The 12,499-nt window shown below is 41.8% G+C and overlaps 1 protein-coding gene across 1 annotated transcript; it reads right to left on the bottom strand.

Moving 5' to 3' along the window:
* Positions 1 to 125: 125 nt before the first annotated feature.
* ODF2 (outer dense fiber of sperm tails 2) lies at positions 126 to 10,202 on the bottom strand. Its single transcript, XM_010086914.1, has 12 exons — positions 10,055 to 10,202; positions 8,557 to 8,682; positions 7,776 to 7,946; positions 7,172 to 7,338; positions 6,006 to 6,135; positions 5,587 to 5,718; positions 4,681 to 4,755; positions 3,663 to 3,734; positions 2,974 to 3,090; positions 1,902 to 2,087; positions 1,005 to 1,114; positions 126 to 297 (listed from the first exon to the last, which is right to left on the bottom strand). The coding sequence occupies exons 1-12, from the start codon at positions 10,160 to 10,162 to the stop codon at positions 126 to 128; spliced, it is 1,566 nt and encodes a 521-aa protein (XP_010085216.1). The 5' UTR covers positions 10,163 to 10,202.
* Positions 10,203 to 12,499: the final 2,297 nt, after the last annotated feature.

Below are 12,499 nucleotides of genomic sequence, written 5' to 3'. Positions count from 1 at the left end.
CGAGCCAAGGGCTAACCCACCACACCAGGTTATGGTAAAACTGGTTTGAAACTAAATGGGAGCAATGGGTGCAACGCAACTGTGTCCTCAGAGACCAAGCTTGTTACAATTTCTCCTTTTTTCCCCTAGCATTTCAGCTTCAAACCCCTCAAATCACTGACCTTCAGTCTTTCATTCTCCATTTTGAAAGAAGTGGTCTCTGAACTCTGTCGATGCAATTCATTCGTCAAAGCTTCTCTGTCGCCCCGCATCCTGTCCTCCACAGTTGCCTGCTGTTCCACCAAGTCTGCAACACGGCTGCCATACAGAAAGAAAGTTAAGGATTAAGTGACAAAAAAGAGTAAGACTCCTAACCCTTGAAAATTAGCTTCAGAAATATGGCTTTTCCCTGTCCTTTCATCTTTTTCCTCCAGTCATGTGTGCACACCTGTCTGTTACACTGTTCTACTACCTCAGTCTTCTCAGCCTGCTGGAAATAAACTTGAGTTGTCCCCCTGGAGCTGAAATGCATTGCCTCCAAGATACACATGATAAAGAGGTACCTCTCTTCTCTTGTAGCTACCTGTTTTTTCCTGAAGCAACTGTACTGCAGTGATACCAACACATTTATTTACCTTCACAACAAAATTGGCATGAACTCCACTGCTTATCTCTTCTAATCCCTTCAAGTTTCTCAAACAGATCTCAAAAGAAAAATAGCCCTAATTATTTCAAAGCATTACAAAATGGCAAAGGAGCAGAGCTTTAAGGGTCAGCAAACCCTTAAAAAGTCTGCCTTTGGTGTGGCAAGTCAGCACCAGAAGCCACATCTCTCTCTCTCTCTCGCCATCTCTCCAAACTCTGCTCTAGCCCTTAGGCAGTGCTGCCTTTGCTTGGATATTTACAGGCAATCCAATTAAATTATTCCATTTAATTTAATTATTCTATTAAATTCAATTAAATTATCCATAGCTTAGAACTCATCCCCACTCATGCCAGCTTCTCCACACTGATGTTATTTTAACCTGTTCAGTGTAACAATTTCCAGTTCGAGGTCACTCTTGTCCTTTACAACTTTGTTGTAGCGACTCCTCCAAGTCTCCAGAGTACACAGCGCCTCAGCAACATAATTGTCCTATCAAACAAAAGAAACACACGAGGAAAACAGTGAGGGTCACTGGACATGGGATATGCAGAGAATATACTGATATGGGTAAGCATGATATGTGCAGAGACTTCACTAAGACTTTTAAAATACTGAGGACAAGTATTTATTTTTCTTCTTCCTGATGCTTCAGAGAGAGGTGTGCTCCAACACTGCTGTCAGCCAACAGTGAAGGCAGGTGAACTATCAGAAATACAAAGCATGGCTAAGATTCTACTAGTGGCTCTGGTCCCTGGAATTCTAAAAACAAGGGAGAAAAAAAAAATCAAGTAGTGTAAAATTCACATTCCCTTCTGATTTGTTTTAGTCCTACCTTTTCTACTTCTTCTTGATATCCTTCAGTCATTTTTCAACAGGAAATTCCAGTACACCTCTAAGTCTTTGTACTGTTCTGCTCTGACTAGTTTCTCGATTGACAACCAACTCCATTCAGAATTTTCAGCCAAAACTACCAGACTTTATTTCATTGGCTTTTCTCAACCCTCAGATGGTTCTAAAGAACCAGGCAAAAAAATCAGATCTGATAGTTTAGCATGATCTAAGTTGTTATATGTCCTAAATTAAGGACATGCAGCGAATACAGTGAAAGTTCAGAAAACTGGATTTGTTCTAAAGTTAGCACAAATAGGCCAAGGCATCAAGACAGAAATAAACGTCATTAGTTGAAAGCAGGGACTCTCCCTAGGGCTGCTACCAGAAATCAAAGATTTAGAGGAGTGATCTGAAATGAGGTCTCTCCTCCTGTACTATCAGGTACCTTTTCTGCTAGCTGGACAGCCAGTTGCTCTGCATACTCTTCACTCCGCTCTGCTCGCTCTTTCTGTGCACGGATGGCTTTCTTCAGGGCCTCTTTATCACGGTCTGCCTTCTGCTTTAGTTCTTTCAGTTGTTCCAAGATACGTTCTACCTCCGCCTTATGCTGAACTTCACTGCGCTCCAGATTCTACACAGGGTCAGAAAACACATCACGTGGAATAATGTCCCTATACCTGCATACCCAAAGCAGGAACTAATTTCCTAGAAACAGTGGAGAGCACTGGCCCTAAACCCCCAGCCCGGAGGTACCTGCAATCACATGTCACCTACACAATCCTGTCCTAATGCTGGCAGAGATGTCAGCATGACATGTCTTCCTTTCCTTCCAAAAGTCTTATTTTCTTCTTTCACAGGTTGGTCTCTAAAATACCGATTTCCTCTCCTGATCAAGATACTCATCTCCCAGTCTTTTGATCTACCCAAGAACATACTCTTTATTAATTGAAATGCTTGCATATAACAATGTTGCTTTATGCAGCTATATACCTTATAAAATTAAAGCCCCTCTAAATCACTGACACATATGTTCATCATAACACCATCACAACTTCAGATATATTAAACATAAAACTTTGGTCAAGATAAACCAGGGGAACTTTCTCCTCCTGGTTGAAACTAGAGAAAGCATGCATGAGTGTGATCAAATACAGGAACTCATGGCACAGCATTTTTCCCAGAAAGCAAATCAAATAGTTTATGATCTTGACTAAACCAAAGCTACCTTTTAAATAATTATGTAGTCATTAACTTAGGAGAAAAAAAAAATCTAATAAATGCACACAGACCTTAAGGCTCATGCCTTTTTGCTTCATGCATCAGAAATGAAAAGCTTTTTATTTTCTTACTTGATTTGAAAAGTACGATGTGTGCTACTGGTATAAACATCACCAGCCAATGTTTCAGGCTACCAGACACAGTGGAAGAATAGTTGGCGAGTGATACTTCCCTTGTCAGTCAATTCAGTTCATGTGAGTAAATGAAGAGACAATCCCCAGGGGCCACTGAAGACATACCCGTATCTGTGTACTCAGACGGTTGTTCTCGGCTTCTTTATTTCGCAGCTGTCCTTGTAAATGGCCTCTCACAGCCTCCATAGATTTGGAGAGTTCAGCTGCTGCCTTTGCCTGGTCCTAAATAAGAAGCAAACAAGACACACACCTTTTTCCTCAATAAGCCAAAAAAAGGAACATTTTCTAATATGTAACATTCAGTGAAGAAATCTGATACTATTTCCAGCCACCTCCACTTTCTTCAGATGGACCCTCACAGCTGCTCTACTCATGGGCAATGAGTGCCCACTGATTTTACATCAGATGTGACTGACTGGCCCGAAAATTTGTTCTAGTGTAAAACATCCTTCATATCTGATCTCTTCCATTACATTCCTTTAGTAAAGCAGAGGAACAGAATGGCATTTGACATCAGGAACCACCAGGATCTTAAACAGCAAGGTAATCCAGTGATAAGCCCAAACAAAGAGAATACTACCTATTCATCTTTGTGACGGATGTCTTACTAACAGAAAATTGGATCCACAACTGTGTGGGAATAGGTAGCTGTCTGTTTAGTTTTATAAGCTAGCCAGCCATCTGATCCCTTAAAAAGTAATTGTCTGCAAATACAAGCCCGTATTTTGGACTATCGGTGGTTCTACAGAACTGGAAGGTGGAGCAGGGAGGGGAAAATAGAAAAAGGAAACTACCTTTTCCACCTGTAACTGAATAGTAAGATTGTCCACTTCTTTTTCTTTCTCCTGAAGCCTCTGCTGAAGTTGCTGGAAAACAAATACCACTCAGATTTCAAGTAACAAACACATTTAGGCTGGCAGGTGGAGGGAAAGTGTGTCTCCCTCCCAAGACCTTCTGATCCTCAGCACTCTGTTTGGTATCCACAGCAACAGCATCCTCAGCCCCAGAAAAACAGTCTGCATAATCCTTCAGCAGAAAGCAAAACGGCTACACATACATTTGTGTAACAGGGCACAGGATACCCAGTCAAGAACAAGGACCTGACAGGACTATATACTCCACAGACAACAAAGGGCATTACCTACATGTCACAGTAAATTTTATAACTCCTGGCAATATAAGAACTCTTCTCAGTTTACAGATAAGGAAATGAACAAAAACTGTCACCAGGTCACTCACTCACTCAGTGACAGAAGCAGATACAGAAAGCTTACCCTGTTTCTGCTTGTCTGTCTCCAAGGATAACACACAGAAACAGTAAGATGATTTCCAAACTGAAGAAATCTATCCTGACTGTCAGGTGGTAGGTATATTTTTCTCTCCCACTCCCAGAGTTTTCTTTTTAAAGACATATGTAGTACAATTCTTGTTTTGTTCATTCAGTGCCAGAAGAAAAGGTAAGCAGAATCATTTCTGCTCGAACTGAACAACACAATGAGAACAGGTTTAAGTTCTTCTTTACAGATCAATACTATAAATCCTAATGGTGCTCTATATGCAGGTTTCAGTTGTGCTATCCCTGTTCTAAGCCCCCATATTTCAAAGACTACGAAAATCTATCCACCTTGAAACGTAGACTGCTAACAGAGGAGCAATGCAGTGGCTCTGATTACCACAAAAGCCAAAATATCTTTTATTGGTTTAAAAGGCATTGGTGTAAGACTTAATGACTGAAGACAAGATAAAGAAGAGCAATTTTAGATCTCCCTGCTTTATCATTAAAAAAAGAGAGATAAATTTTGGTTTGCTTACCACTTTCTCTGCATCTGAGACATCCAGCATTTTCAGCAGCACTCCTTGCCGCTCCAGTATCTTCTGAGCATCCTTCTACAAAATACATGAAAAAAATTATTAACCAAAAAGACCAATTTTATACAGATTCCTTAGATGGAACTGGGCAAATCAATTGTTTCCCCTCAGTTGCAGCAGCAGTTCTCAGAAGATACCCAGAAGTATCAAATTTGCTAAATATTTCATATATCATCATCCATCTCAGAAAGCTTTTCCACTTCTGATAGTCAAAGACAATAAAAAGCATGGTGGTAATTTAAGATCTTTCAGAACTCTCTCACTTCTTAGGAAAAGTCACATGGAAGAACTGAGTCCTTTCATCCAGCCTCACTGGTGGCTGAAAGAATTGTTACCATCAGCCCGCTTTTGCTCAAATGGAATATAAACTACAGGAAGAATAGCAATTTCATGTCTGTATTGCTCTTACAAGCAGTACAGAACTGTTTACAATTTCTCTGTTACTGCTCTTACAGCCTACCAAAAAAAAGTTGTGAACATCCATATGCTCCCATTAGCTAAGGCCACATCTAGTCCTCAGACTTCAGCCAATGCAATTAGCCGCAGCAGTAACATTTCAGACTAGAGTGACCCAAAGACACAGCTGTATGCAGATGAAAAAGAGCTGGCAACACAGTAGCGCTAACATCTTTTAATACAAAGACTTAGATGCTCTAACATAAAACAGAAAAGTCAGTCTTACTCTACAACATAGGCAGGGATAAAAAAAACCCCTATCCATCCTTTATGACACAGGGTCAACAGCAGGGTTGGATAAAAAAGGATTAAAAGCTCTCAGCCTCCATTTCAGTTCACGAAACAACATAGCCTCCTGTAATCATCCAAGTTCAAGCACACAGCACTGCTCACCTCCCGTTTGTGCTGCTCTCTGAGAAGTTCTCGTAGCGTCCGGTTGGTTTCTTCAAAGGTGCTCAATTTCTGGAGCAGAAGCTCTTTCTGTCTTGTCAGTGTGTTAAGGTCTGAGCTGGTCATGTGTTTCTCCTGGAGGAAAAACAAAAAAAAAGAAAATAAAAGAATTGTTCACATGGAATTAATGTACGAAGCTGATAGAAGCATAAACAGCGCAATAGTCAGCTCCATGTGTGCAGAAGCTGACTGGATGCTGCAAGTATATACCCCACTTCCAAACAAAAGCAGCAAAAACCTTAAGCATGTTAAAACCCTCCACTTTTCCTTATGTTTTTCTGGATCAGCAACTGTAACATTACATTTTTAAGACAGACAGGTAACAGGACAACATAGTGAATGCAAGATGAAAAAACACCTACAATGTTGAGTCTCCCAATCGTATTTTTCAGAGCATGGATCTGCCTGGCTGCTGCTTCTCCATCCCTTTCTGCCCCGCTCAGCTTGGACATCAAACCCTCTTTCCCCTGCTGCAAGTACTTCTTCTGTAGCCTGTAATGAGAATTCAGCCATCAGAGAAACAAGAAGCTTTGACAGGTGTACCAGCCACTATTGATATACAGTTGACTGGGTTAAAACTCATAAAACCCCTCAAATCAGAGGATAAAAGCTCTAAACAAACACTACTTAAGATTTACGCTCCTTCAGCGTGGAAGTTGTTCTGACAGAAGCCAGTAAGTAGACACCAGGAGCTTGCTAGGACCACAGCTTTGAAACAGGAACTTAGAGTGGACACACTGGGCTTGTCCCAAAGCCTGCACACACTATTAAACCCAAAACGCAATGCTGTGCTTTTCCTGGGCACTTAAGCCACACCAGAAATAAGACTCTAAATGAACATGAAACAGGAAAGCACACCAAGACATACAGCTCAAAGTTTTTAGCCAAGGCTTTTAATCTCAGAAGTTTTCACAAAGTTTTCTGAAAAAAGGAATACACAGTATTAACTTCCAAGTGATCTCTCTTAAGGAAAAAATAAAACCAGCTCTCCCCATGGAGACACAAACTTCCCCAATTCTTTAAATAAAAAGCAGATGCAAAAACGTCAGACTTGGAGACCTTCAGGGTCACTAAGAAAAACACGACTTAGTCCTCTCAGGGGCTGTCACTCCTGCCTCAGTATGATTTTCACAAAGGCCAAAAGTTATTCTCTAGTTTTGAGCTCCATGTTAATTCATTTGTTGTTCTACCAATATCATCCCCATTCAAACAGCATCTCTTAACCTTCAAAATATTAACTGCAGAGTTCGGATGACCCTTCACTAGGCCACACAAGCCAGCCACTCTTGGGTTCCTCTCAGTGTAGTTTTTTCCATTCCAATAATCACACTAGAACCCTTCTCTGGAGCTCTTCCCACCTGGAGTCCCCCTTCTAAAAGGTGACAAAAAATCCAAAATCATCAGTTCTTCAGCAACACGGCAAGCCAGGGTACAAACTACAACCTCAGATAATGTTAGCAATAAAGGAGGCAGGTGCCCTGTAAATACCACTACTTGCAGTAACAATGGAGAACCGGAGCTTTCTTACACAGTCAGATCTTTCTCCTCCTTTATGCGCTCAATATTACGCCTGAGCAGTGTATTCTCGTGTTCTGTTTCTGCCAGCTCTTGTGTGACCTCATTCAGTTCTTCTTTCTGCTCCTCAAGGAGAATCTTTGTCCTTTGCTGCTGTTCCTCCTGTTTCTGCAGCTTGGCCTGAGGAAGATATTTAAATAGAACTTAAGACAAACCAGGTGCTTTTAAAGTGATACCAGGTGCACAGGGCTCAGAAGCTGACTGCTGCTCATGAATGACACGCACATCCCATTTGGCAGCTAAGAGCACTACCAACAGCTGAAAAGGGGGGTTGAACTACTGTACCAGACTTGTTTCTGAAGAAGACAGATTATTTGGAAACTGAAGCACAGCAATACCTTATTAAGTGGATAATATTTTTAAATGTTTCATAGTAGAGCTTAAGATCTCACTGGGATAGTTCAGCTCTTCTAAACAACTCAGACGGATTATTTTTTTAAAGCACGCTACCAACAGCCTGGGTAGTCTTCCACTGCACCAAGACTGACTCCAGCCTCCTCTGGCCAAACGATCAGCTACAAAGCCTAAATCTGCAGGTCTTTACACGGTCTCCTCACCTCATTCTTCAGCATTCCCACTGTATTCATCAGGCTACCTATCTTCTTCTCATATTCGTTTATTTTGCAGTAAATAGCATCCTCCTCATCTGTAGAGAGGTCACTCAGGCGCAGTACTGACAGCATTTTTTCTGAATCTGAGGGTGCACCTTCTAGGTGGTGAGTTGGTCCCTGGTGGAAAAGCAATAAAGGGCATCATTTTTTTAGGTTAAAGTTATAACTCTGCCAAAAAGCAGAAACCAGGTCGCATCACCGCAACAAGGCTGGTAAGAAGAAAAAATATTTGTAAATAGCTCTTGCATTTCCACGAGGCAAAGATCGAGAACAGAGAAAGACTAGAACAGAGAAAGAAGAAAATATAATTAAAGTTCAAATTCTCATTTAGGAAGAGCCAGGAACATAAAAAGCAAAACTACCAACCCACGAGAAAGAAAATATTACACAACACCACACAAATGCTCCGTGCTTCGGATGAGACTAAGAACAGCAGCCCCTCACTGTGCCTCCAGATGAGATCTTAAAGGGGACTAGTAAAACTACAATAAATAAAGAAATTTGTCTGGCTTCTAGAGGTAGAAAGGCATGATTCTGCCACAGGCCGCTAATTAATTTCAAATTTTTCTATACTAAAAAGTGAAAAATATTTAGAGAAGACATTTAAAATGGATGGCAGGTGACAGCAGCCTTCTTTCAGACCAGCCCAGCTGCCTCACTGCACAACTGCTCTCTTCAACCTCAAATAAACCTGAAAGTTTGTTTTAAAGAGCAAAATCAGCCATACCTCCCATTTGCTGGTGGACTCCCGGAGAGATGCTTTGCCTGGGGGCACCCAGGGGGCCTTGGTTTTCACCCGGACGGTTCGGCACATGTTCACAGTATCCCCTTTTGTTTTCTGTTTGTGCTTTTGCTAAAGAAGGAGAAAAATAAAGTACATCACAGACTTTTAAAGAACCATTTACAACTTTTAGTGCTGCAAAGCCAAATTAAAGTTCATAGATATAAAAATATCAGATAGTGTTTCACATGACACATCAGATCAGACGAGCCAGCAGCCATCAGAGGAGGCTAACACCAGCCAGAAGGAAAGGTTATTGCATGTTCAGTTGACAGTCTGGCTAGATGCAGTAAATTCTTGTTTATCATCTAGCAGCTCTGGTATATCATTGCGATATCTGCACTTGTGATGAGAGCCTTACCCAGCAGGCCAGGGGTGAGAGCTTGGGGTGAGGTGGGAGGAAGTCTCCTCTGTGCGGAGACACACAACAAAATACCACAATACAACCCATTCATGTGAAGAAGGAACAGCCTGGAAGATCCCTTCAACATTGCACATTCATCTCACAAAAGAGCAGCTGCATCGTTTGACAGCAGCACTCCCAGAGAAAAAAGGAACAGTGCAATGTGGTTGGTCACAAAAAGCCCCTACAGCGTTTTCCAAACTTTGCAGTCAACTAATAGATCCACACTTATTTGTATTGAACTCAAAATGCTCTAACTGAAGGAACATTAAAATGGTTTTGCACAATTCTAACCTTAGAGAAAAAACTGATATTCTAAATGTTCCCTACATGCAATTAATTAATAGGAGTCATTGATTTCACTGTCAGGCCCTACCCTGTTATATTTGCCATTAGCAACAAACACAAAATTAATAGAGGACTTGGGATGTCTGCACATAAGGAAGAATGAGCTAGGAGCTTCCATCACCTTTTGAGAACAACTTCACATAAACATCCAACTAGAAAAGAGGATGTGAGAGAGCTAGAAACTCAGCTCCAGTACTGCCTGCTGTGGATAAGGCTGTGAAGAGATCCTCTTTGCTGCACAGCTCAGCAGACTGAGAACGTGCTTAATGCCAGAGGATGGTTTCAATCCTGAATGCTTTTTTTTCTAAACACATTTATTTTAATACAATCAAGATGGAATTTGAAACGCCTAGATATTACCTTTCCCCAAACCTCTCCTACAAAAATATGGATGAAGCCAAAGAAAAACCATTATCAGGACACAAATCCAGGAAATAAAAGTAAAAATAAAAAAAGTACATGACACTGGAAGCAACACCCCTCACAACCACACAACTGAACATTAAAAGTAACCATATATTCTATATTATACTTGAATCTTCTTAAACATAGAAAACATGTTACTGAAAATTCACCATTGAATATGAATTCAAGCCTTACAGTCCTAACACGACCTTGAGGATTTTGTGATGCTTCTAGGACCGTTCACCTTCTCTTTGTAGCCCTTACAAGCACGCAGCTACGCACTCCTACCTGGCATTTTGCAGGTGGTATTTTCTGACCCTTTTTAATATGGACATGGACAGGGGTGTTTTCATCCACATGGACGTGCAAAGGGGGAGATGAGGAACGGTTCTTCATGGCTCTTCTCCCACAAACGGGAAAGGGCAATACAATGAAAGGAAACCTGTGAATAAGGAAACTGGAAATAACAACATTTCCCTCTGTGCCAGAGAGCAACCATGGCCAACCTTGCTTAAAGTTTGAGCTTGCTTTCAGTAGCATCTGCCATTTTGAATCACACACTATTGTGCTGTAAAGCTAGGATTAATACAAATAATTTCTCTGCTTCTGGTATTTTCTGGTTTTAACGTGGTTGTTAAAGACCAAATACAGATGGATTGAGAGCAGGAGTCTGTAAGAGTCATTGGAGTCCAAAGTCTTAGAGCAAGCGAGCAAATTAAGGGTTCCAGTAACCAACACAATCTGAAGAGAAATTTGAAGGGGGGAAGGGAAAAGAAGAGTGTTAATTTAACAGTTAAGAAAAATGAACAGGAAACCATGAGATCCTTCCATCCTAGAACCCTGAACCTGTAAACTCTTACATATGTGCTAAAGTTAAAGTGTCTTTTTGAAGTTAAACAAATGCTTAAAAGCTTTTGGATCATGGCATTTCTTTAATCTTCTGAAAAAAAAGCATAACCTTAACCAAAACCTAACACAACATGGAAAAGCCTTATAGATGCAAGGTTAAAGTCATCACCTTTGAGCTTGATACTTCAGTGGAGGTAATGGCACAGCGCAATTACAAATCTTACAAAAATCCACCTGCAACACTAACCTGATTCTGGCAGAAAGGTTTTTGTCAGCCTAGGTAAAAGTACTTACAGTTGTTATACAGCTTTTAGTTCTTGTCAGAGTGCTCTGTCCAGAGGCTGAAGTCACTTCATCGCTGATGGATGAGGAACACCTGATAAAGAAATAATAAAATGACCACTAAGAGGAAAAGGTGCCAATTTCTGAACATCCTCTTCCTTTCCATTTACGGCAGCGTGCAGGCTCAAACACATCAAATATACAAACCCAAACAACAAAAGGTGATGTGTCCTGGCATCCCCTGACAAGCATGGGATGCGGGAAGGACAAAGATTATAGTTCTTTACATATTGATGGTGAAAGTTTAAACAATGGAAAATATTTTGCACAATTACACCATGGCTTTACCCAAACAGTTACAAACCTTCAAAATCTAACTGCAATTTTTAACCAGTTTCATAAGGAAACAAGGTTTGAACAGTTCCAGGGTACCTGTACATCCCCCTCCCAAACCCCACACCCTCCCTAAATTCTGCCATCATCTACAAATTCTGTAAAATTTGACAGAAATGTTGAGGTTCTGGATTTATACGGTTCTGCAGCCTGAAAAAATGCACCCAAATTAGTTTTTCTGAAGGAAACCCAGCACCACCCAGACTTATGTTGCAATGTGGTCACTGCCAGCCCAGCAGATACGTGTCTACTGGTTGGCTAACCAGTAGCACACACAATATGGGAAGCCAGGTACAGCATCAGCAGCTTCTTGCCTGGTGGTACCTCAGGGACTTGAAGAAATGAGAGCAAGGGAGGAGGGATTTCCAAAGCACTGATGTTTGTCAGGGGGTGATGAAGCACAGCTGTTGCAGGGGTGGTGTATCAGGCTCAGTTAGCTGACCTTATGGTAACACTCCTTCAAAATTTACTATGTAAGAACAAGTGTTACAAGTAAAGTGCTACTTGTAATGCAGCAGAGCAGGATTTTGTACAGCACTTCTGCTAGACTAGAATTTAGATCACTCCTTACAGCTCACTGATCAATTTGTCAGCTTGCCAAGGGTCATGTAATAACCAATTTTAAATAAAACTAGTAACACTGCACCTGTTTTTAAGCAGTATATATTTAAGACAAAACACACTTGTATATCATGTCAGATTTATGAAAATTAGAGAGTGGAAGACACAGCAGTACAGCCCTTGATCTGAACAGGAAGCGACAGGTTCCTAAAAGGATCCCCCAGCCTCTAGCCATGAACAACCGCAGACACCCCTGGGCGCTTCAGTCCTCCTCTCGAGGAAGGGTTACAGTCTCCCCAGGCCCAGATGTGTGCCCCGGCTCCAGCACCCACTGAGGACTCACACACAGCTCTCGAACCACCGCAGGAGAAACCCAGAGACGTCCCCAGCTCTCCCTAGCAACAGGGTTTATGTCACAAGTTGGAAAAACTTCTGCTGCCACCTCCCCAAAGATCCTGCGGCTGCCTGAGGCTGGCAGGGACCGTCTGGGTTCAGTCCCTGCCCAGTGCAGGCTCAGCTCCGAGGCCAGAGCCGGGCTCCACACCCATGAGGGTCCGGAGAACCCCCGGGGCGACACCACCCCTCGAGCGGCCGGTCCCAACGCCCCGACACCTCGCACGGTTTCCGTTACGTGTTTAAACCCGCCTC

This window comes from Pterocles gutturalis, unplaced genomic scaffold (assembly GCF_000699245.1).
Source record: "Pterocles gutturalis isolate BGI_N339 unplaced genomic scaffold, ASM69924v1 scaffold30976, whole genome shotgun sequence".
Lineage (NCBI taxonomy): Eukaryota > Metazoa > Chordata > Aves > Pterocliformes > Pteroclidae > Pterocles > Pterocles gutturalis.
This window is presented reverse-complemented; position numbering and strand designations above follow the sequence as displayed.

What these genes read in the sequence shown, in the direction of transcription:
- ODF2 (XM_010086914.1), bottom strand. Translation starts at nt 10,162, where the DNA reads ATGAAGAACCGTTCCTCATCTCCCCCTTTGCACGTCCATGTGGATGAA. An exon ending in TCTCAGATGCAGAGAAAGTG is followed by an intron (nt 3,735 to 4,680) that starts GTAAGCAAACCA and finishes TTTGTTTTCCAG; the next exon opens with CAACTTCAGCAGAGGCTTCA. An exon ending in CTGTCCAGCTAGCAGAAAAG is followed by an intron (nt 1,115 to 1,901) that starts GTACCTGATAGT and finishes TTTGTTTGATAG; the next exon opens with GACAATTATGTTGCTGAGGC.